The 26,185-nt window shown below is 41.0% G+C and overlaps 1 protein-coding gene across 5 annotated transcripts in view; it reads left to right on the top strand.

Moving 5' to 3' along the window:
- The window catches only part of abl1 (c-abl oncogene 1, non-receptor tyrosine kinase), a 39,261-nt gene extending 13,120 nt beyond the window's left edge, over positions 1–26,141 (top strand). Inside the window, exons 3-13 of one of the 5 annotated variants that reach the window (XM_044173207.1) lie at positions 1,438–1,489; positions 14,603–14,767; positions 16,263–16,558; positions 18,432–18,722; positions 19,046–19,130; positions 20,230–20,407; positions 21,042–21,226; positions 21,433–21,585; positions 21,684–21,773; positions 21,942–22,070; positions 22,616–26,141. In XM_044173207.1, coding sequence (XP_044029142.1) covers positions 1,438–1,489; positions 14,603–14,767; positions 16,263–16,558; positions 18,432–18,722; positions 19,046–19,130; positions 20,230–20,407; positions 21,042–21,226; positions 21,433–21,585; positions 21,684–21,773; positions 21,942–22,070; positions 22,616–24,303 — 3,312 coding nt within the window. In that variant the 3' untranslated portion in view covers positions 24,304–26,141. Of the gene's footprint in view, positions 1–1,437; positions 1,490–7,089; positions 7,696–14,602; positions 14,768–16,262; positions 16,559–18,431; positions 18,723–19,045; positions 19,131–20,229; positions 20,408–21,041; positions 21,227–21,432; positions 21,586–21,683; positions 21,774–21,941; positions 22,071–22,615 lie in introns of those variants that run through there. The other 4 variants (XM_044173209.1, XM_044173208.1, XM_044173206.1 and 1 more) reach the window with 4 other exon arrangements.
- The last annotated feature ends 44 nt before the right edge of the window (positions 26,142–26,185 follow it).

Genomic DNA, 26,185 nt, shown 5'->3' with positions numbered 1-26,185 from the left:
ACAAGAGCATGCACATAAAGTGGATTTCATCATAAAATGTGTTTAATGACCTCTGGGTCAGTTTCATTGTTTCCATGTAAAATACAAAGGAAAACAGCTTCTAAAAAGCTCAGAGAGAACTGTCATAAAGAACATTGTTTGTGTTTTGTTCTCTGTGTGCATATGGTGATTTCTGCACATCAGAAGCTTTAGAAAATATTTTAATTTGCCTGCAAGTTTGCTTATGTAACTCATTACCACCACAGGCTGAAGCTAGAGCCCTTAACCTTGAACCAGAGCAGCCACTGTTTTGCTGTTAAGTGTCCATTCTCCCTGTGGACAATACTAAGTGGAGAATTATGTGGAACTCTAAACCCCTTAACCTCATCTGCTGGTCTGCACGCCCTAGACACTCTGGCTGCATTCTCCAGAGGGCCCTGAGTAAACAGCCATCCGCGCGCACACACACACACACATCTATACACCACATACATGGTACCTGATTCTTGAGTGTCTGATATTTAAGTACACTTGGCTGCAGCAGATTGCTGTGACTGCTGGGTTAGGCAATGCAGTGGAATGATGAACCATGTGCAGTGCAGAATCACTATTAGGAACCTACACGGTTTTGTCTCTCTCCCCTTCTCCCACCCTTTTCCTCCTCTATAATTAGAAAGCTTGCTCGGTTTAAAAGTCTAATAACTCTTGTTCCATGACTTAGATGGACTGGATTTATGCCAAGTGTTGGCTGGCTTACATTTCTAACATTGTTAGACAGTATGATTTATATTTTTGTGTGTGTGTATGCTCTTATGCATGGAGTGGGTAGGACAGTAATCAAGCAGTCCTCATATGTTTAAGTAGTATTATAACATTTAAAGACAATATCTTCTTACCATCTACTTAATTTCTCTCTTTTTTTGAGCATCAACATGACCAAGTATTAATTTATCATAGACGTTAATGGCCTACTTCTGCCTTCACCACCTTGCCTCATGTCAAAATGTTCATACCAGATGTCAGTAGCAGTTAAGCATATAATGGTATCAATCATTGAATTGAATCATTGAGGTGCATTCTTGCTCAGTGCATTCTGGTAAAAAAAAGTGCAAAACTACTGCACGGTTCTTAATTGATAGTTAGGATTTGAAATATAACATATGGATTCATGTCAACATTATTTAAATGCTTTTAATACCAGTATTGTTTCAATCGTAATGCAGTTGCTGCCTCAGAGCTTGGGAATACAACCTGTTCTCTGCTTGAAGGTTTAAAGAACGCAATCAGGAAAGCAGGAGGGGGCTACATGGGTGGATGTACGTCAGCTAACAGTTAACATACACGGCCTGGATTATAAAACGCAAGCGAATGATTCTCCTATGAGCTCATTTCCAAACAATGTGCTTCATGTTTCTCCATCTGCAACCTTTTTTCCTCTTTCCTCCTCCATTTTTATAGCTGCTCTCCTCTTCCCTTCATCCTCTCATCTCCCCAACACTTTGTGACTGCGGTAAGTTAATGGGCATTTCTTAGAGTTTGAGGAAGCCTGCATTTCTTCTTAATTGGTCTTTGGGGTGGTGCATGAGGGGAGCACAAATGTTTGCCATACCAGCACTGCAGCGATGATGTAGGGCCTGGCACCATGTGACTGGATGTTGTGGTGATCGCACCAATTTTGTTATAAATAATAAGAAATATACCCCTAACCTGTTTTTTTTCATTCACCTCCACAAACCCACCAGTCCTGTCAACCAGTGATATGACTCTGATTTACCTTCTTTTGGGAAGTTCAGCCCTTTCATGTCTCTTTATGTTGAGTCCCAAGTCAGTATGGTGGCGGACACCAGTTAGTGAGGAGCAGAGCAAAGTCAGTCCTCCACCATGTCTGCCTACCTAGGCTTTTGCAATGTATAAAGTCCGCGTACAACCAAGATTTGCATGTGTGTCCAGGTGTACCTGGCAAATCACCTCATCTCATCTCATTCCTGGAATCTGTCGACAATTAAACGTCTCTGGAGACTTGACAGCTGTTTTAATAATTCTTTGCCATGGTAAACCTTGAGTTGGCGGAAGCCTGGTGACTAGTTTGCCCCCTTTCTTCTTGGCAAAATCTTTGGGGTTTTGTGGGGGTTTTTTGTTTGTGAATGAACCGAACGGAAGTGAAGTTGAGAATACTTCCTTGTTTGAGTTTGTTGGTTAACCTGGAAATCCCAAAGTGGAGTATTATGGTTGTTTTATCTTTAACTGAAATGGGACTAAACTATAACTCTGTTTTCATTATCTTTGCTTTAATACAACATTGGGATATTGAACTGAACGTGTGTTTGAGTTTTATTCCACTGCCTTGCAATTAAAATTTGTTTGTGTTGTGAAAAATTAACCGGGGGTATGTGCATGAATGCATGTATCCTTTGTGGGGTTTGTATCTTTTTCTTTTTTTTTTTTACTGGTTTAAACTTGGTCAAACCGCTACAATGTTCAGGGCATTCAGGTCATTACTTGTAAAGCCACTGAGGCTGAGCCATGGTTAAGAATACCCATAGATGTTAACGAGAGCATCACAGCCTGCACCAAACAGACAAGCATACAATAACTTAGGTATCAAGTCTAGTAAATGTGGATGTGTAGTGTTAGGCCAGGCCATGTCTGTAATTTTGCCGTATTTATTTTGACTTCTAGAGTTACCTGTGATTTTGAGTCGTTTGGATTCCTCCCAGTTCAAAATGAGAATCTTAATCGACTTCACTAACTATTAATCGGGAAATAGTTTAACAATTTCATGCCTTACACACATCTCTGGTCGTCTCTATTTGTATTGATTTGGTCAACTCTGGTCAGGTTAAGGGGCCTGTTGTACATAATTTGAAGCGCTTTTGAAACCTCTCCCCAAACCTATTCTCTTTAATCCTTGATTCTTTCTCAATTCCTCACACAGCAAATATGTAGGAGGTGTTAGAAGCCTCCGAGGCAGGCAATCAACCAGAAGTGAAGTGCAGCTTACCGAACATAAACGTAGGTAATAATAGCCTACAGTGCACAATGTCTTGTAGGACTAGTCCATTGCTCAGACAGACGTGACGTTATCTTTGGATTTTCTATTCTGTTTTCCTCCTCTATTCTCCTCATCTTATATACTATACATGAATCAGTTTTGTCTTCAGAAACATCTGTTTTTTTGTTCTCTTCTCCTCTCCTTGTATTACTTGCCAAGTGGATTCAGTCAACCTATCTTCCCACAATACTTGACATTTTGTATTATCAGCGTTATCAATTTGTTTAGAAATCCTTGTTCACATACATGTCGTCACATTTTTGTATTGCAATATTAAATTTCAAAAATATATTCTCCCATCCCTAGTTGTAATAGATTGTGTCTGTTGAATTCTGACATAGGAAAATAGGTCTTTCACAGTTATTGTTATTTTGTTTGAAAATTGATCAGTTTGGTTACAAAGGGCCCTATTTAAACGGTCTATAACGCATGGTTTAGAGTGCATGGCGACAGTGTGTTTAGGGAATGTCCAACTCCAATGCCGTTTAACTAGCAAAAATTAAACGGCAGGTTTTTGTTGATCAATGGCGCACTGCTTTCTGATGCCTCAAGATAGCAGTGCGCCAACAATGTGCCTCATTTTAAGGCCAACACGCACAGATGGGCGCAAGTACAGTGGCGTGAAAAAGTGTTTGCCCCCTTCCTGATTTCTTATTTTTTTGCATGTTTGTCACACTTAAATGTTTCAGATTATTGAACAAATTTAAATATTAGTCAAAGATAACACAAGTAAACACAAAATGCAGTTTTTAAATGAAGGTTGTTATTATTAAGGGAAAACAAAATCCAAACCTACATGGCCCTGTGTGAAAAAGTGATTGCTTCTCCTATTAAAACATAACTGTGGTTTATCACACCTGAGTTCAATTTTCCTAGCCACACCTAGGCTTGATTACTGCCGCATTTGTTCTCAATCAAGAAATCATTTAAATAGCCCCTGCCTGACAAAGTGAAGTAGACCAAAAGATCTTCAAAAGCTAGACATCTTGTTGAGATCCAAAGAAATTCAGGAACAAATGAGAAAGAAAGTAACTGAGATCTATCAGACTGGAAAAGGTTATAAAGCCATTTCTGAAGCTTTGGGACTCCAGCGAACCACAGTGAGAACAAATGGTGAAAACATGGAACAGTGGTGAACCTTCCCAGAGGTGGCCGGCCGACCAAAATTACCCCAAGGCGCAGCGACAACTCATCCAAGAGGTCACGAAAGACCCCACAACAACATCCAAAGAGCAGGCCTCACTTGCCTCAGTTAAGGTCAGTGTTCATGACTCCACCATAAGAAAGAGACTGGGCAAAAATGGCCTGTATGGCAGAGTTCCAAGACGAAAACCACTGCTGAGCAAAAAGAACATTAAGGCTCGTCTCATTTTTGCCAGAAAACATCTTGATGATCCCCAAGACTTTTGGGAAAATACTCTGTGGACTGATGAGACAAAAGTTGAACTTTTGGGAAGGTGTGTGTCCCATTACATCTGGCATAAAAGTAACACCGCATTTCAGAAAAAGAACATCATTCCAACAGTAAAATATGGTGGTGGTAGTGTGATGGTCTGGGGCTGTTTTGCTGCTTCAGGACCTGGAAGACTTGCTGTGATAAATGGAACCATGCTGTCTACCAAAAACTCTTGAAGGAGAATGTCCGGCCATCTGTTTGTGACCTTAAACTGAAGCGAACTTGGGTTCTGCAGCAGGACAATGATCCAAAACAAACCAGCAAGTCCACCTCTGAATGGCTGAAGAAGAACAAAATGAAAATTTTGGAGTGGCCTAGTCAAAGTCCTGACCTGAATCCTATTGAGATGCTGTGGCATGACCTTAAAAAGGCAGTTCATGCTCAAACAAAGATGAGTGGGCCAAAATTCCTCCACAGCGCTGTAAAAGACTCATTGCAAGTTATCACAAACGCTTGATTGCAGTTGTTGCTGCTAAGGGTGGCCCAACCAGTTATTAAGGTTTAGGGGGCAATCACTTTTTCACACAGGGCCATGTAGGTTTGGATTTTGTTTCCCCTGAATAATAACAACCTTCATTTAAAAACTGCATTTTGTGTTTACTTGTGTTATCTTTGACTAATATTTATTTAAATTTTCAAACATGACCACCAAAAGACAGTCAACATACTCCAGTTTAATTGCCAGTTTATTAGGTACACCTAGCTAAAACAACTGCAGTCAAAGACTGCAATGTTCAGTTTTTGTTGAAACTATTTTAGAGAGGTATTGATTAAACTTTATGATCATTTTGGAGGCTGAAGATTGTGATTCTGTTGAATTGTATTACGTTGTACTAAGAGGTATGTCTAATATTCAGGACTAGACAAAAAAATTGTTTAGATTGCAAACTAGGCCTTCTAGTTGACATAAAGTTTCTGTCAGTCAACTACAGATATAGATAAAGACTCAAAAGTCAGATGTCACTGCTTTCACTTTGTTTTTAAGCCAAAATAAAAGCTATTAAAGCCATTGTACGTTGTATATTTTTCTGTATGGGTCATATTACAAGGCAGTGCTTTTGCTCCCTGATTGGAAATTCCAGTAACCCGGTCAGCCAGTAAACTGGTTTGGCACTCATGCTATGTGCTATGATGTCATCAAGCCAGCTTCCCACCAGTATGTAATCACCCATTTTACTGGGCTTCTTATCTCTGTGATGTTTGCCATTTCAATTTGAAAAATATTTGCCAAACATAGGCAGTAGATTACAGCTGCTCTTGTATCCTTGTACCCTGTGGTTTCAATCTTCAATGTAATTGCAATTGTCAATCATTTTAGCCCATATTACACGAAGGGACAAAAGTTCATTAATCTCTCTGACTAATGCAAATGCAGTATTTGTTGCATGGCTATTGTTTAATTTGCATTAGGTTGTATGGATGTTAATGATGTCTTCACTCTCTGTAGATGGCCTACTATAATTTAGTCCAAAAAATGCCTAATTCTCACATGTGTTATCCTGTAATAAAGAATGGGAGAAGAAACATTTTAATAGAATGTGAACAAGTTCAGCAGTTATATATGCAGTGGTTAGCTGGAGCAAAAGAAAAAAGACCTCAATGTGAAGTACAAGTATTAGAGAAAAAAAATGTGCCACATAACTCAAAATATATATTTTTTTGACAGATGCCATTCACATTCCCAAATGCATTTAATAAGCACAGCTATAGTGACATTCCTGTCTTGATTGCTTTTATCACATTTTCAACCTTTTCAATAGATTAACCTCTAGTTGATTTAGTTCAGTATGACTAAACCTCTGAATGAGTTGTGTATCATCACACTATGAGACAGCTGAGAAAAGACAGAAAAGAGATTAAAAAAAGTCATGTCGCAAGACAGCTTGGCTTCTGCCAAGGGTTATTCGTTCCTTCCAGATATGGCCAAACCACTGCTGCTGTCTAAAATCACATAGTCAGACATGTTTCTCTAAAAATCAAACAATGAATGTTCTTATTTTGATGAATTTATATATGTTGTTTACTTCATTCCCATTTGAAATGACCTACGGCAAACAAGCCTTGTTTGAGTTGTGTGTTAAGTCCAGAGTAGACTGTTGAAGGTTGTAATTTCCTTCTTGTTTGCTGCTACTGATCGAGAGCTTTAGTTATGTCTTTAACAACCCAGTCCTGTTTCCAGAACTGATTCCTCAACCTGTAAACATTTCAGAATGAATAGAGGGGAAAAAGCATAATCGAGAAGAAAGAGAGGCAGAAAGACAGTGAGAGGATGGAAGGGGGGTTAAAAAGTTGGAGGAGGAGCTTCTTGTAATCATCTCATGACTTCAACAGAAGAGAAAAAGAAGTATTAAAGGTCTATTCTGAATCTAAACTTCAATCAAAGTTTTAAATGAGACCTCTGCAGGTTTTGTCTCAGGTTGGCAAGCCTTTTGGGTGATGGTGTGCTGTTGTTTGTATTCTTCTTGGTAAGTGTGTGTGTGTGTGTGTGTGTGTGTGTGTGTGTGTGTGTGTGTGTGTGGTGGCGGTCTCTCCCTCTCATTGTGTGTTTGCTGCTGGAGGTGGGAGGGCTCAGCTGATGTCATTGAGTGCAGCAGGCTGAGCCTGAAAGAGGCCCTTTGTTGGCAGCTGTAGCACGAGTAGTCCCTATGCCTCAGATACACACTCACACAAGGGACAGGAGAGAGGAATGGCACCGTTTAGACTACCCTACTGCCCACTCAACTGACACATCTACGGGTCTAGCAAGCTTTTGGACTTAACCTGTGTTTCTGGATAGTTGTGTCTTTCAAAAGTGGAGCTAACCAAAAGCAAAAGAGGGAAAAAAAAACATGGAGACACTCAGAAGAGAAAGTTGACTTTGCCGGACAGCAGACTCTTTTTCTGTTTCGGAAAGGAGTGAGGAGAAAAAGAGGATTTACAGCAGCTGAAAGAACCGAGGAAAGGAAAACTAGTATATTTCAACACCTATTTTGGCTTGGTGCTGTTTCTCCTTTTGTCAGTTTTTGTATTTTTCTTGTTTTTGAATTTTTCTCCCGTTGGACACATGTAGAGGGAGGAAACGTTCGAGGGACATCTGATTTGAACCAGCAACAACATTTTCAAGCGGGAAGGGAAAGAAAGCAAATGAAAATGTTGGAGATATGCCTGAAATTGGTGGGGTGTAAATCTAAGAAAGGCCTCTCGTCCTCCTCCAGCTGTTACTTAGAAGGTAAGAATGTTTTGTGATGGCTGTAGTGTCGTCTTTTAGCTTGGGCTGTGATTTTAAAGTTTACTTTGGAGAAATACAAACAATAATTAAAGTAGTGATGTCAGAAAGAAAACAAAGTAGAAGCTTAGGAGACACAGGGAGAAAGATAAAAGATGAAGTATCACCGTGTAAAGGCTCAACAATGATTTCTGCACTGTGGAAACAGAAGAATGGGGAGGGGAAAGCAGAGAGTAAGCACAGGGGAGGGTGAGGGAGGCCAGACACACTGGCTAGCTGAAGAGGAAAGAAGTGGAAAAAGAGACGGAGAAGAGAATACGAGGAAATCTGACTCCTGATCGTGTCCCAGTTAACTCTTGTTTATGAGAGGAGGGGATCTAATCTCACTATGCGCTCTCCTTTTCACTTCTCTATGTTCCAGTACTTGGATGTTGTTCCCTGCTGCCATAATGAATTATAAGATAATGTAGATCTATGTATTTCACATACTCTTTGTAGTATGCGACTAGCAATTACTTCTTTTCCATTACTTCTAATTAGGCAGTTCTGGTCACAATTAAAGTGGGTAATTGATTTGTCTATGATGTATGAAGGGGAAGAAATCCAGGGCACATCAAGCCTCTGCATGATCAACATAGTAATTGATTGGCAATAGAAGACTCAGTGAAGTCATATGTGTGCCAAAGATTGCGCAACCCAATGATTTAATAGAGTTAATAGTACTGGTACGCTCCCCACTGAAGTAGATGACAGTGATAAAGAGTCTCTAATTTCCAGACCATATGGTACAAGGCACAGCAAGTCTCATGCTGAGATGTTCCACCCAAAATTAAACTTTCATTAGAGCTGGATGATTTGAATTTTGCTCTTAGTAGTTAGCTATTTGACATCATTAGAATGAAGATGAGCATAATAGCAGGAAAAAGCAATTTGAATATTTTATGACAATTTGTAGTTATTCTAAATGATGAAAATGGTGGTTCTTCTGTGTTGGCTCTGGTCTGAACATCCTCTCATTAACATAATATATCCCACAGTGGGTAGAACCATATCAAATACATGATATAAATCAGTTCCTCTTGTTCTCCACCACCTCCCACTGTGATGACAGTTGAAGCAAGATAAATATTAGGTTAGATATATTCCCACTCTCAGCCCTCAGAAATATGTGGTTTAGGACTAGGGCTGACTTCATGGAGGTGGACTGCATTTGCTCTTCATCCAAGGTGTAAATCAGCTCATTAAAGATGACTGGAATCAAAAGTAGCAGGGCTCTCTTAGACTTGATCACCAGGACCAAGTGGAACCAGACATGATTTTTTAAAGTAGTCTGGTTTTGAAGAAATTTCTGTCTTACATCAGTGTGTGAATTTGGGTGCATTCATATTGCTCATAGCAGTGCAGTCTTAGCTATGAATTGTGAGAAAGTGCCACACATATTTAATAACTTTGAGTGTCATCTCACGTATTGCAGCCAGGACATGCTCCAATTTCTCCCACTGCATGACTCTGGAGAACTGCAGTCTGATGATGGGCCGTTATTTTTTTCAGTTTCTTTCTCACTCACCCTCTGAGTTTCTCTTTTCATGTGTTTGAGCTTGTGTTGTCATGGTCCATGTGTCAGTGTGCTGTCACCCTCTCACAAAGAGCTGTGGTATTTGTGGCCCGTAAAGCGGACATGTGTGGCATGGGCTGCTCAAATGTGCTGCTCACACACTTTCTGACCAGGTCAAACCCTGGACATATGGTCTGTCTTGCTTGCTCTCAGGTCTGCATCTTGCTTACTGGTGCTCGTTTTCTATTTTGCTTGATATCTGGCCTCAGCTTTAGCCAAAATTTGGCAAAACACGGCTCTGTTTTTGACTTCAATCATATTGTTTTCTCTATTTTTCTGTCTGTCTACAATATTCATTGGGAACATGCCACTCTTCTTTGTGTAACCAAGGAAAAAACTGAAATGGTAATCTTTGGCTGCTATTTTTTGCCATTTATTCAAAAATGTACAGAATTTGGACATTATATCCTAAGCAATGTGTACAATGTGATCCAACACAGTATCTACTTGGTTAAAACAGTGTCTGAGAGGTGTTTATTGGTTTATACTGGATTGTAATATGCTTTAAAGTGTACCTAATAAAAAAAACTGCTATAAGACTGTTAAGGACTTAAAGGGATAGTTTTGATTTTTTTTTGACCAAGGTCTTCCTTGCCAGTATTTATTGCCAGTATATCAATACATGGATGTTACCATCTTATGTCAAAAAATCTGAACTGTGACTTTAAGGCAGAATACAAACAGACCAAACACAAGTCTTTTGGTTAAATAAGTGAGACTCGCTAAATCAGCAAAGTAAGATGACACTACATGCTAGTGAACTGAGTGATTGCTGGCTAGTCATTGACATCACTCATCACTGCATGGTTATGAAAAAGTTTTTCAAATGATAAGCAGACATCTTTTAATTACTATAATAATGATCATGGTTTAAATCTATTACTTTTTGAAAAGTGGCATATTGTGCTGTAGGAAAGTGATTGCTTTCCTAAAGGGCATTTGGTTTTTATGTTTTGAAACCATGTGATGTGGGACTACTTTATTTTGGGATGAGGCACATAGATATCTGTATCTTTGCCAGCTGAGGTAAGCACTCCCGTTTGTTGCTTCACAATGCAGCAGGTCTGTCTCTTTTTAGGATTGGAACCCACCTAAATATGAGAGTATGAGCCAGCAGTAGGCTCCAGATGAAGTCGAATCTGGCGTGTTCTCACTGGCAAAATGGCCGGTTTGTGACCTAAAAGAAGCACAACATTTGGCTTTGATTGTCTCAGTGTGCTCAGGCTGGCGAGTCTAACTTGGCAGAAGAGGCTGTGTGAAAGTCTTTCACCGGCCTCCCAGTACACTGATGCCTGCAACTTGTCAACAATGTCATGTGAGTGGCTGTGGGTCACATGTTCTGTTTACTTTTATACTAATTTTAGTTTTGTATTTTCTTGCTTTGAGGAACTTGCAAGTCATAGCCTATCTTCTCCAACCGTTCCTCCATAGCTCGATCTGGGGGTGGACACAAACACACTTGGGATTGTACACCAACGCTCAGAAGCAGGCTATCTTTTGGACTTCATGTTCCTATTCCTGTTTTTATAATTTGTAGAATGGACATGATGCACTAATTCTGCAAATGTATCAAATTTGAAATCAATTCCTTGTCATCAGGTCTTTGGCAGGCAAATAATTTTTAATTAATAGTTTAATTATTGAGGACAGTCTTGATTTTATGTTTATGTTTACAGTGCAGCAGATCTTATTGAGTCAACCCCTCCCAACTTTAGTTTTATGAGCAAAGCAGAAGAGTGCATAAAAAAGGAGGTGGGGTTGCCATTTTGTTTAATAATTCTATCCAGTGCAAACAGATGTCTTATGGGAAATTAGCTTCTTTTGAATATGTTGTTCCTCATGTCGAGCTGCATTGTTAAACATCTACAGGCCACCTAAATACAGTGCAAACGTTTTTGATGACTTGACAACTACACAGTCATTCCTGTGTTTACTTTGAGATGACTACCTCTGTGCACACAAATGTTCAATCAGAGTTAATCAGAAAACAGTATATCCGGTGAATTATTCATTCAGGCTTTCTCTTCCACACCTGCCCCTGCTTGGGTCTCAGTCAATGAGCTTGTAGATAATAAAACTACGAATGTTATTGATGCCATTGCCTCCACTAAGGCAAAGCTCTGGTAGGAAAAAAACGCCGTGGAGAAATGCCACGCTGATGAAAATTAAATAAGACTGTTGAAAAGCTGAAAGCAGGTGGTGACAGACAAATCTGCAGATGCATTATGATGTCTATAAAGGGTCCAGGAGAGTGGATCATATCACTCAAGTTCTTAGATCTTTACACTGGCTTCCTGTTTGTCATAGAATTGTTTTTAAAATACTGCTATTGGTTTATAAAGCACTGAATGGTTGAGGGCCAAAATACATTTCTGATCATCTGCTCCATTATGAACCGTCCAGACCTCTTGGATTGTCTAGGACAGGTTATTGTCCCGAGAGTCAAAACTAAACGGGGAGAAGCAGTATTCAGTTTTTATGCACCACATAACTGGAACAAACTCCCTTAAAACTTGAGATCTGCTCCAACTCAGTTCTTTTAAATCAGGTCTTAAAACGTTTTTATTTGCCACTGCATTTTATTAAGTTAAACTTGGCACTATATATTCATTTCTTGCACTGCACTGTGGCTTCACTGTAATATTTGATTAGTCTTATTCTACTTTATCTTATTTTTATCTTCTATTTTATTCTATTTTATTTTGTTTTACTGTTTTAAAAATCCTATTTATGTGTGTCTTCTTATATTGTCTTGTTTCTTTTATATCTTCATATCCTCCAGAGAGGGTGCTGTTCAATCCCTGCTTTGCCACGAAATATCCTTTTTGCTGCATGCTCAGTCAGCTCTCTGCTCTGTGTTTCCACCAAATCCAGCTGTGCCTTGATCGCTTGGTACTCATACTCATTGTCCTTTTCCCCAAGTCAAGGTAATAATCCTTATGTGAATAAATCACAGTTGTTGTACAGTACACAGGTTCTGGATGATCTTGGCTGTTTTTACACCTTGGACTCCTTCAGACCAGATAGACCTTAGCACTCCTTAGACAGACATGTCTGCACAAGATATACTTTTTGCAGAAACTCACTGTAGAGCTGTGCAATTTTTCTCAACTAGCATCCAATTATGAAATAAATGTGGTGAGCAAGTCGTAATCTGCTAGATTATGCAGCTGGGGGGTTTTGCTCCAGTGCTTTCCAGTAGTGGTCAACAGATTTTTCAACGGGTTTTTCAATGACCGATGCCGATATTTAGAGAGCAGCGTGGCTGATGGCTGATATATAATGCCAATTTAATTATTAAAATAGAAAAAAATACAAGGTCAGTACTGACTCAGTTACAAGCCAAATAGCCAATGTAAGCAATCAAACACATTAAAAAATAATAACTTTGTTCACTCACATTGCACAGTTTGCTCATATCATCTACCAAGTGACTAGATGTGACAGCAATGTGATAGATCGGAGATTGTGTACCGCGAATCCACTACTATCTCTCATTAAACAAGTTAGCTTGGTGTATTGAAGCACAGACACATACTCACAGAGGGAGACGCACACACAAGTGCAGAAAGTTAGCTAGAAGCTCATGACATTCGTTCCCCAAAATGTTAGCAACAATGTTGATCATGTTTCCGGTAGCTTTCGGACTCCTGTTAACGTAAGCCCACTTGTTGACTCGAGGCTATCTCTAGCCCATTAGCAAATGCAACCAACTGTAACTAACTTTTGGTATCTCATAACTATCAAATCAGTTGCTTACGATATCAGAGTTAGAGCTAGATAGTTTTTCGATCCCTGTAAGCTAGTTTAGCTGGTTGAAGGCTTGCTGCCGTTACAATTCCCAACAAACGTTATTAGCATTTTCTCAGTAAAAGACCGGAATCAATCTAATGTTAATTATACAGACAGTAAACATTGTATATGTTGTTAAGAGTGGCCAATTAAATATATTGAGCTTTGAAAGCTAGGAATTTGTCTTACCGTTTTCTCTCAGGTAAAGTTACATCCAGCATTGGCGCGTTTCCCACTCTTTCATAGCACTCACTGACGTCTGCCCATAGAATGGCGATATTGACTCAAGAGGGAGTGCTAACATCATTTCACAGCAGCCACACTGACATGGCTACCTGCAGGTTATCTCAAAATGCCAGAGATCGGCCCACTTCTTTCCAGCATACGATGAAAAGCTTGAATCTCCAAAATATCACCTTTCCAGAAAAACAGCCTTGACAATGAAATACGTTTTAGACATAATCAGGTGAATAGGTTTTCGAAGGGTTTTATGAGCCTAAAGGGTAGAAGGAAACATAAAAATATTAAAACTATATGGTTTTCAATTGACAGAGAGGCTATAATGGATAATTGTTCCATCTTGTTTGTGTGTGTGTTTGTGTATGCGATTGGGAAATGCTTAAGTTTGGCCACAATTTTCCTGCCTGCGGTTCTAATGGCATGATATGATGCACTAATTTACAGCTGGTTTTATGTTTTTATCAGACTCTGTGACCAGCATTACAGACATGTTGGCAAATGTGTTCTGTATGTTACCGAGCTATCCTGAGCAAAAGCCTTTGCAACTTTAAATCTTTGTTAATCCACCGAGCTGTGAAATTCTCTCCTCACTTCACTCTCCTTTTGTCTCTCTTCCTCTTAAACGTCATTTTCTCTTTTTCTCCTCATTCTTTCCATTTTCCACATTTTGTCATTTAGCCATCAGTTTTACTGCTCAAAAATGGCTATAATTCAAGATGTGCCTGTAATTAGCATAACTTTAAATTAAAGCACTTTCAACTCAGGCTCATTAACTGTGAGTGCAAACACATCCATTTTACAGTCGCAGTGAAGATTCATGCTGAGACACATTCTCACGGTCTGATGTATAGTAGTTGTCTAGGTATTCAATAAAATGAAAACTAAGCAGGGATAATCCAGGAAATGAAACAGTTATAAAGACAGCAGGGACACAGCGATGATCAGGTTTATTACTCTAATCCCATGTTGGGATCACAGCTGATGACCTGCTTGTTGGAGCAAGCCCCAGTTGAAGGGGATGTAGAAGAAATTAAATTACACATGGAGAGACAAGAGTTGATATTGTTGCTGAATCATCCTACATGTGTGAAGCTGTATGGGAAAACTGCTTCTCTATGTCGCTGCATACCAAACACACACCTACAGATCTCCCTCAGTCTCCCCTCAGTAATACAGCAATTGTTTGATGTCTTCCCTCACAGTTTAGTTAACTACATGTGTTCTGATAGGCTGATTCTCTTATTTATTTATTTATTTTTTCAGAAGCTCTCCAGAGACCAGACTTTGAGAGTCAGGGGCTGGCAGATGCGGCCCGCTGGAACTCCAAAGAGAACCTGTTGGCTGGACCCAGCGAGAATGACCCCAACCTGTTTGTTGCACTCTATGATTTTGTTGCCAGTGGTGACAACACACTCAGCATTACTAAAGGTAAGTAAAAGAGAAAAATAATGCCATTCATTCTCATATTTTTATATTTTAGTAGTTTTGTGTTCAACTAGGAATGATTCAGACCATTTTGAAATGGGGCTTACCGGTATGGTTGAATCAGTATACAAGATACAAGATAGATTTGTTGATCATTTTACAACACAGGGTTGTATAATGACATTTTGTTTTGTAGCTCCCTTTATGCTAAACAAAAAAAAGGAAATAATATATATATATTAGTAGGAAAAGAAGAAGTTGTGAATAAATAATAAGTCATATAAATTAAAACTATTTTACATGGTGGAGTGCTGAGGATGAATTTAGTAGTCTCACAGCCTGAGGGAAGAAGCTGCTCTGTAGTCTGGTGGTACGACAGCAGATACTTCTATATCTCTTGCCAGACGGCAGCAGGGGGAACAGGCTGTGGCCAGGGTGGGTACTGTTCTTTAGTATCCTTTGGGCTCTGCGCAGGCACCTCACCTCACCGATTTCACGATGCTCGGTAGGTTGTTACCAATGATCTTCTGAACTTTTTTTAATAAGAAAAAGAACTTGGCACAGGAATTTTGCCTTCTTAAGTTTCCTTAAGAAATACAGCCGTTTCTCAGCTTTTTTGACCTGGGTGGAGACATGAGAGGACCATGTCAGGTTCTCTGTGATGCTGATTCCCCTTTTCCACCTCAGTTCCACTTATGTAGACAGGGGTGCGACAGTAATCGACACTGAAAATTAATTTGAATATTTTTGACAACTGTCATTATTGGTGGAATTTAAAAGTGACATTGCAAAGTGACATGCACTTCTAGAGAACGTTTAAGTCTAGATATGGTTAAGAATCTTACTGGGAATCTCCTTATTTGCTTCCCGTCTCCTTCCTTCTCTGTCTTTATCCCCGTCTGACTCTCACTTCCTGACGATGGTCTCACACGTGGGTTTTTTTCCCCTCTGAACCGACAGTAAAACAATACCACAGATGGATTACACAGACAAACAGAGGAAGGAAGGAGATAAGATATGCACCGGAATAAACAAGAAAATGTCCTGTACAACATTACTTTCCAGTTCATTCTAATACAATACACACAAAAAATGTTCATTTTACTTTGGGTCTATATTGCCAGGTTGTTTTTTTTTTGCATTCGGTCTAAACAAAAGGAAAGAAAAATATTTCATGAGTCTAGGTCACCAAATGACTGGTGGAAAAGAAAAGCCCCTGCCAGAGTTCTTGATCTGAGGAAACGTGACATTAGATACAGTGAATTCCTGCATGTCTGTCTTAAAACATGCTGAGTTCAGTTCTAGTGCAGTGTCCATGCCATGCTAGCCTTTTCTCAATGCAAAGAATATGGAAGATTCACAACGGTCCCATCTGTGGAAATGCTCTTTTCAAGATCACATGAATGAGCTGTAACCATTCAAAATAAAGTGTGGGTATGCAGCCGACAAGGTCCTTGCCTGGATAATATTTAAAATTTTAATCTTGCGTGTTGACTAGGAGAGAAGCTGCGTGTGCTCGGTTACAACCACAATGGCGAGTGGTGCGAGGCACAGACCAAGAATGGCCAGGGTTGGGTGCCGTCCAACTACATCACCCCTGTCAACAGCCTGGAGAAGCACAGCTGGTACCATGGACCTGTGTCACGCAATGCTGCGGAATACCTGCTCAGCTCGGGCATCAACGGAAGCTTTCTTGTCCGCGAGAGTGAGAGCAGCCCTGGCCAGAGGTCCATTTCCCTGCGGTACGAGGGGAGAGTCTACCATTACAGGATTAACACTGCGTCTGACGGCAAGGTAGGCATTCGTTGAAACACAGACACGCTGAATATACACACAAAGAACACATGCTCACAAATGCCTTAAGGTTCATCCTGCTTTCACATATGTCAGGGTCTAAATTAGTCTGATGGCTGAACTTCATTGTTAGATGTGGTTTTGTGGTTTATTATTATTAGTTTCATGAAAGCAGGACGTTACTTACAGCGCCTGGCTAGATCTGCCAAATTGTTCTATATCAGCTAGATGGAATGTAATGGCTGCTTTAAAGTAAAGATAGTAGCCAGGTGCAGTAACCTAGGGGGTTGCTTGTCAGTCGGTGCAGCACTTTGAGAAATGGGAAGACATAGTTGTAACACACACACACACACTCACAAAGTGACACTGATATCTGCAAGTACAGATCAGTGACAGAACTTGAACTGATAATTATTATTTTAGTGTCCCTAAAATGCTTAAAAACTTGATGACATGATTTGCTGTCATACTTAATGTAACCTCCAGTACTGAAAAATAAAAATCTGATTACAAAAAAAATGTTATGAGGTTTTGCATAATGCATTACTTGAAATCATAAGTGTGAAGAACTTAAGACCTAGGTTGGGCAAAGCATGCAGGGTATCTGGCGCACGCGATTATAGTAAGAGCTTTTAAATAAGGTGCTGGGTACCCCATCCTGATGGCCATGGTAGATAAGTGTGGGCCATATTTCACTGTGTACGGTTCAATTTCTTCTGTGGGGTTCCCCCAAAACGCTCTGTCAATCGAGAAGCCACTGCCATTTTGGCTGTGTCACCCTCCTGTCTGTGATGCAGCGAGGTGAGCTAGCTTGAGGAACGCTAGCTATGACAAGAATGCCTCTAACCACCACTGTGCTGCTCATAATTGCCAGCAGACGCAAGGCCAGCCAGACACTGACGCCCATGCAAAGACATGCATTAGTACAGACAGATGCAGCCAAGTATGCACACACACACACGAAACAAATAGACGAACACATATACACACAGACACGGTTCCCCATCTCATATTGTTTTCCATCCTCCCACTGAGCTACAACTCAAGGGTCTGGTATGATAGACTTCTCCAATCATTTGAGATTACCTCAGCACTCCCCCGAGCTACAGCTTTGTTTCACACTGATTCTGTGATTAACACTGCTCTGAATAACTAAGGTTTATATGTTAGTAAGACTTTGTTAGTAAGAGAGCAGCCAACTGACCATTAAATCCTCTTTAGATTTCAAAGGTCTTTTCACTGCAGTCAAGGTGGTTCTTTTTCACTTTTTCCCTCCACATGGCGTTAGCTTGCTCAAAGAGCCTGTTCACAAGTAAAGAAATGTACAGTGCAGATTGTCATTTTTAGGGTTATGTAAGACTTGGACAATGGAAAAGACTGTGTCCACTGAGACCTGACCAATATCCTTCCCTCCACCAGCTTCCTGACTAATGCCTTGTGAGTTCTGAAAGGGCCATTCTTTATGAAGAAAATATTTTAGTGTTGTTTTGTCATTTCTGGTCTCATACATTTCCCTAATATTGATTATTGTTCCCGGACATGAGTGTGTACATGTGTAAGCACTACCATTTTAATGCATTTTAACACAAGTGTAGTCATCATGTAATGAAAACATTTGGTTCATTTCGGCATCTTGGTTTATTAAAATCTTAACAGCTGTGTTGCACTGTTTAGATAGACTTTGACCTGCCTAAGTCCTCATGAAAATACTGTAAACTTGTATGTCTCATTGAAAATAATTGATCTTATATTAATCCAACTATGTGGGATATTTGGTGTAGCACAGGAATTAGTGTTATCACAGTTAGTTGTTAAAAATTCTCTGGATATCCTAAGCTGAACTGACCTCTCATGTACATCTACTCAAATGTAGAATCTCTTCTTCCTCCAGCTGTACGTCTCGTCGGAAAGCCGTTTCAACACACTGGCGGAGCTGGTGCACCACCATTCCACGGTGGCCGACGGCCTCATCACCACGCTGCACTACCCGGCGCCAAAACGCAACAAGCCCACCATCTACGGAGTTTCTCCCAACTATGATAAGTGGGAGATGGAGCGCACTGACATTACCATGAAGCACAAGCTGGGAGGGGGCCAGTACGGGGAAGTATACGAAGGTGTTTGGAAGAAGTACAACCTCACTGTGGCTGTCAAGACACTAAAAGTAAGAAGACAGGTTGAAAGAGAGTGATCTGTGCGAAAAAAGATTGGATTCATTTCTGCGTGCCTACTGCTCCTAAGCTTATACATTTCACTTTATGAAGAAAGGACAAATGTCAGTATCCATCTAGTCAAATGGAAACAACAGTGTCACATGTCACATGTGTGACACCTACTGTCAGTAGGTGTCACACATTTGACACTGTTGACACTGTTTCAGCTATAAATCTTTAATTTGGCTGATTAATGCTACCATCTGGTGCTATATGGATGCAACTGCAACCAGCCTATGCTTTTGCTCACTTGTTTGCCAATAACTCTGTCCAGGAGGATACGATGGAGGTGGAGGAGTTTCTCAAGGAGGCCGCTGTCATGAAAGAGATCAAACACCCCAACCTGGTACAACTGTTAGGTATGTAATGTTTTCAAAAGAGCCCTTGCTTTGACAGTGTCATTACTCTGCTCAATTTTTTTTTTTTTTTTTTTTGTCCTGTTCAAGAGAGACGAATTTCAAACTGTAGTGGCAATTCCTTCGGAATAAAGAAACACTCAAGGCAATCACTTGTCTTTCTGTAGGTTTACTTCAAGCGTCTGCAGACGGACTCACAGCAGCAAAAACATACATCAGTATAATCTGCTCTGAATGAGTACAGAGGAAAAAGAGTATCAGTTATTTATCCAGTCTTCAGGGTCAGGCTCCTCAGCCCGGGGAGAAGAGTGTCCCTGAAGTCTGGACATAACAGTCGCTAGGATGTTTTGTAGTTCCATGTCATCATTATCAGTGTACTGTTCTCATCTCGCACACCAAACAATCATACACAAATGAAGTATTGACGCCAAACAATTATAATAACATCTGTATGTTATTAAATCAGAGAGTCTGTTTGTTCTTGCCATTACAATTCCTCCCTTTTTAGCATAAAATCATCTTAAAATAAATGTTAATCAAAATAATTAAGAACAAACGTTAAGTAGGAAAGGAAAAAAAATCAAACAACCAGACAAGTGGGGAAAACCTCAAGCGTCAGAGGAAGAAAAACCCCACATATACTTATCATTAGCTTATCCAGCAAACTTCAATTCAATAGCCTGTCATTAGCAATCATTATCATTATAACTGGACACAAATAGGAATGAACTAAAAAATGTAATGAGAATAAACCAAAAAACTAAGTTATAACCAATATGCATGAGAGAATCAGCAAAACAACAGAACTATTATTATTATTATAACTGTAACCATTAGGTAAATAGCTCTAGCAGTACTATATGAGCATGCATGAGCATTTTATTCTAAATTCGCATCATACTTCAAAATACAGTGTGGTATAACCTCTTCTTAATAGACTAGAGTAGAGTCTTTTGCAGATGTACTCATGTTTGCAGGTTAAATAGTTTATAGCCCAGTGCAGCAGTATATTTTGAAGATTGTTTCTGCATAAAAACTAATGAAAGTAACAAGTCATTCAGTGAATATCGATGTGTTCTGTTTTGCAAACTTTCTTTGGCAGGTGTGTGCACACGGGAGCCACCATTCTACATTATCACAGAGTTCATGACCCACGGTAACCTACTAGACTACCTGAGGGAGTGCAACAGAGAGGAGGTCAATGCAGTGGTGCTGCTCCATATGGCCACACAGATCTCCTCTGCCATGGAGTACCTGGAGAAAAAAAACTTTATACACAGGTGGGTGTAAAGATCTTAGACTTCCTTTTTGAAATATAAATTTAATGGAAGAGACTGGACAGTATTGCGTCTGAGTGAATTTATTTCACTTTTAATTGTCAAAGGTTTGTAAGGCAGCCTTATTAGGTTGTGGTCTGTAGTCTGAGCTTCAAGAACACTAGAGAAGAAAGAAATGTTCTTAAATCTCATTTTCTCTCTTCTTCCCATTCCTGAGCTCTCCTCTTACTCTCCCATGTTTTCTCACAGGTGGACAGACTTGTATCACAGACAAGTCGATGTTGTAACATAGCTAGTTTGTTCTGGCACGTTTAACAAGGTCCTTTAGAAGAGATGAGATGATTTATGTCTTCTGTATTTGCCAAAGTGCATTTTAATTTTCACACCTGACAAGACTCAGCTTGTGACTCTGCTCTATACAAAACATCTGTAGAAATCCAACACTCAAGTGGATCTTGTAACAAGACACACTATTGATATTTTTTCTTATTTTCTCTTTGTTTTTGTTACTAATGAATGGGTGTTCAAGTCAGCTTATGCATTTTGTTGGTGGTGTAGTTTACTGTCTGTTTCTGATTGTAGAAAATCAGGATTCCACCATGGCCTCACTCATTCTCCTCTGTATTGTCTCCTGCAGGGACTTAGCTGCCCGTAACTGTCTGGTTGGGGAGAACCACCTGGTAAAGGTTGCAGACTTCGGCCTAAGCAGGCTGATGACTGGAGACACCTACACAGCTCATGCTGGGGCCAAGTTCCCCATCAAGTGGACTGCTCCAGAGAGTCTGGCCTACAACAAGTTCTCTATTAAGTCTGATGTCTGGGGTAAGTTTGATCTCAATTCAAACAACACTAAAATGTATTCCTGCTGTTCCTGCTTGAATAGCTCACTTCTTTCAGATTCCTATTCAACAAGGAGAAACAACATTATAATATTGCGCTAACTACCACCAGTCATTTAGTTCTTTGTGTTTCTGTTGTTGATTGTTTTATGAGTCACACAACTAATTGGCTTGTGCCTATATCTCCAGCATTTGGCGTGCTGCTGTGGGAGATCGCTACCTATGGCATGTCCCCCTACCCCGGCATTGACCTGTCCCAAGTGTACGAGCTGCTGGAGAAAGACTACCGTATGGACCGACCAGAGGGCTGCCCTGAGAAGGTCTACGAGCTGATGAGGGCCTGTGGGTAGCAAAACTAATCTATCCTGAATATGATTAGAGGCACTCTATTCTATTGGATGGACTTTTTAAATCTTTTTTTTTTTTGGTCTTCCTGTCAGGTTGGAGGTGGAACCCTTCAGAACGTCCATCTTTTGCTGAAACACACCAAGCCTTTGAGACCATGTTCCAGGAGTCCAGCATCTCTGATGGTCAGTGTTGCTTTCTTTTATATCCAAAGCACCTTTACTTGTGGATGTTATTTGCTAATATCCACAGAAACCCTCTTGTAATGAACACAACACTGGTTCTTCTATTATAGTTATTAAGATGTGGAAAGCCATGTTTGGTCACTTGTTAAATCTTAAATGTATTTTTAGAGGTGGAAAAGGAGCTGGGCAAGAAGGGGAAGAAGGCAACATTAGGCTCTATCCAGCAGGCTCCAGAGCTGCCCACCAAAACCAGAACTCTCCGCAAAAACATGGACAACCGGGATGGAGATAGTCCAGGTGAGACGCACTCACATCCACTGCGCCTCCTGCCCTTGTTAGTACAACTTGTAAAATAGTCCATCACAATTGTTATTATACTTTAAGGAATATGTAAAAAAGAATAGTGTATGCAGGGCGGATAATTGTTACTCAAATTCACATAAAAATACTTGATAAATGTTCTGTAAAGGCTTTATTTTTGTACTAAAAGGTAAAGATGTTTGAGCAAAATTAAATGCTTTTCAATTCATTCAGATGGTGTCCTATCACTTATTTCCAGTCTAAGCTTTTAACACCATGTGAGATCAAGTGCAGTCTGAGATCTTTGGCTGTTACCACAGAGCTAAGCGCTAAGACTGGTGAAGGTTGCTCCCTCATATTCATTTGACTCTGGAAACAGTTTAGTCTCCTTTTAAACACCCACTCACCTTTCTTGAACAGTGTTTTCCATTGTTTTTTCTTTCTTAGTCTGTCAATGTATTTTGTAATTGTAGTTTGATAATTAGTGAAAGTATTCTATTTTATCACTGATGATTCCATGCTTGTTTTGGGCTCTTCATCAGACCCAGTAGAGCCAGAGACAGCTGTTTCGTCACCCATGCTCCCCAGGAAAGAGCGCCCCCTCCTGGATGGTAATCTGAATGAGGATGACCGCTTGCTACCCAAAGACAAGGACAAGACACGTGGCAGTGGCTTTCTCAGTCTCATAAAGAAAAAGAAAAAGAATGCACCTGCTCCGCCCAAACGCAGCTCCTCTTTCAGAGAAATGGACGTCCACCCTGACAGGAGGGGTGTGTCTCCAGATCCTCGAGACAGTGACAGCTTCAACAACGGTGCATCTTTGGCCATTAATGATGTCACACATGGCCTTGACTCCACAAAATTCCCGGGTACTAATAATAATGGGGCAGGGGGTATCACCAACGGGGCTCCTACCTACCCAGGACCTTTGTTTCCCAGGAAGAAGGGAGCTCCAGCTGTGCCTGGCCCTGGAGGAAAAGCAGCTACAACGCCTCCCAGCGAGGAGGAATCCATGTCTAACTCGAAGCGTTTTCTCTGGTCCTCTAGCTTGCCCACCGGCTCAGATGGCACTGAATGGAAGTCTGTCACACTGCCGCGAGACCTTGGCCAGCGCCACTTTGACTCAGGCACCTTCGGGGGCAAGCCAGCTCTGCCACGCAAGAGAACCAGTGAGCAAAAAGGGGAGAATGCCCCTCGAATGGGCACCCTGACTCCACCACCACGTCTGAACACCTCATCAGATGTTTCCTCTGCCTTCTTAGGCAAAGACACTGATCCCAGTCCTGGTTCCAGTCCCCAGGCTTTAACGCCTAAGGTGGTCAGGAGACCAGGGCTGCCGGGGCTGGAGAACTCCAAGACCAGCGCTCTCCATGCTGAGCTTCTCAAGCCCAATGTGTTCCCTGCTTTAGGCGCAGCCGGAGAAGAGTGCAGGGCCCGCAGAAACAAGCACACTGTGGACTCTTCATCTGTCAGGGAAAGAGGAAAGTTACAGAAACCCAAACCAGCCCCACCTCCACCACCCACCAATGCCAAAACAGGCAAGATTTCCCGCAGCCCCACTCAAGAACTCCCCTCCCCCTCATCCACCACCTCAGATGTCAAAGCTAAGGGCCTCCCCTCTGTCTCAGAGCCCCACCACTCAACCACTGCCAGTGACCAAGCCCGCTCACCCCTCAGTGAGGGCTCCAAGAAGCTGCCCCTGGGCTCCATCTCCAAACCTCAACCGTTAAAAACCTCCACCTCCTCCACTTCAGTGACCACCTCCCTATCCAGCCAGAGCCTAGGAGGCTTCTCTTCCTCCCTCACCTCCCCCAGCGATCAGAGCTCGCCCCCTGCTTTCATCCCCCTAGTGAACACCCGACGCTCCCTCCGCAAGACTGCACCCCGCCAGGCTTCCGAGCGCACCCCCAACTCAGCTGTGACGCGTGAGATGGTGCTGGAAGGCACCGAGCTGCTCCGCGCAGCTATTTGCCGCAACTCGGAGCAGACAGGTAGCCACAGCGCTGTGCTGGAGGCTGGCAAGAACCTGTCGAAGTACTGCATGAGCTACGTCGACTCCATACAGCAAATGAGGAACAAGTTTGCCTTCCGCGAGGCCATCAACAAGCTTGAGAACAGCCTGCGTGAGCTGCAGATCTGCCCCACAGCCACAGGGGGTGCCAACGCACAGCAGGACTTCAGCAAGCTGCTGTCCTCTGTCAAAGAGATTAGTGACATTGTTCAGAGGTAGCGCCATAAAATCTTAAACTACCAAGATATAAAACTGATATGAACTGTATCTTACACTACCCTTTTTTTCTGAGCATGCGCATGAACTGTGGTCCATGCCGAGCTCATGTTGGAGATCTGAGGGTAAAGCCTGTGTGAGGACAGCAACAGAGTATAGGTTTCACACTACAGTACACTCTGAAACACTTAAGCGTGTGGTTATTGTGGATGGAATCAAAGGAATCTTTCTGTAGATGTCGTCAGTTTGCAATATTGAAAAGCCTTAACCATGAATGAACAATGTCTTTTGTCCTCAATGAGAGGCTAGCGGCCAATTCTTTATCAACATGACTTTTTACCAGTCATTTTTGAAACGATCATGTCTTATGTATGCTAGTTGTGTTTTCCCCTTTTTCGATGACACTAATAGAGAAAAGGCCTGTGATATTTGTTTCCATCACTGTTGTTAGTGTGTACAGTGTTTGATTTTCCATCGTGCCGCCGCCGATGAGCAAAAACAAAACACTTAACCTCATCTTGTTCTAGGACCCCTTCTAACACTTAGACAACTGATCTCATAGTTTCCATTTTCACATGTAAGAATTAGGGAGCTTCTGGAATCACACAGTGTTTATAACCTGATGCCTCTGTCCAACACATCCCAACATTTTCCATTGCTGAGTGATGAAAACGTGTCAGTGTTTGTTCTGTATGAATGCTTTTTGCAGTATTTGCAACCATGTGCCATAAAGTAATAATGGGAGCAAGCAAATGAGGCAGGATGAGCCTGTGGCCTTCACCTGTTTCCTTCACTGCACACTTTTGTAACAAATAGTGCCTTAAACACTATTGGCAGAGCTGTTCAAGACTTGCCACTTTTTACAAGTGCAGAAATGTGGCTTTGGTTGAATTGTGCCAAGTGGGTAGGAATAGCTGTGTTGATTTGTTTATTGGATTTAAATGTTTTTTTGCCATACCAAAAACCTTTGTCTCCAGTCTGTACTGGAGAGGGACCAGGGTGCACAATCTGCAACTCAGTGGATTGGACTATTGTTTTATGTTGTCCTTAGACTGGGCTTTTTTTTTAAGTATATTTCAACTTTTTCTAAATGCCAGTCACAAAAGCCATCAGTAGCAGCTCAGCCTTGCAGCAGCTATAATCTGCAAAGAGGGATCACAGACTAAAACAATGTTTCTCTGACCATTGAAGGGCTTCTTTGCCTGTATTAGTTTTGATGAAGGGTTTGTCACGTGGTCTAAATGCTGTTTCAGAGGCCTTTCCACCCCAGCAAAAAAAAGATATATAGATATCTATAGAGATATAGATATCTATAGAGATATATATATCTATATCTATAGATATATAGATATCGATCTCTATCTATATAGATATATATATCCTGGGGGAAACACTGGACTGAATTGTTTGTCACTTGCTGTCTCACAAAATAATGTACAAGTTAGAAGCTGACCATTATAGACTGAAAGAACCCATGAAATTTCACTCTAACATCATATGTTCCTCTATTCGCGTCTGCAACTCTTGGAGATTTTAAGTATTTTTGCTGTAGTCTCACCCCACGTGCCCTGTCTGACTGCGATGCCTGAGGACACAACTCAACCGCAAGCTGCCTTGACTTCAACATGGTACTGTCAGTGTTGGCTTTTTTTTTTTATTCCTCCCCTTTACCAACCATACCACTACTCTACTTTTTTTGTCTAAACCTCCTCACCAATTTTGTAGGCAAACTTTGCTTTCCCTTGTAAATATGTTATCTTTTTCCTATTTGTTTCTCCCTCTAGCCTTGGTGCAATTTTTGTTGCAATAAAATACAAAGCAGTTTTGCTACTTGAAATATATTACCGAGTCCAGTACTTTTTCTCACGTGATCTTTTTCCTCAGT

The sequence above is a fragment of the Siniperca chuatsi genome, linkage group LG18 (assembly GCF_020085105.1).
Source record: "Siniperca chuatsi isolate FFG_IHB_CAS linkage group LG18, ASM2008510v1, whole genome shotgun sequence".
NCBI lineage: Eukaryota > Metazoa > Chordata > Actinopteri > Centrarchiformes > Sinipercidae > Siniperca > Siniperca chuatsi.
Note: the sequence above shows the minus strand (reverse complement) of the source record. Positions and strands in the feature narration are given on the sequence as shown.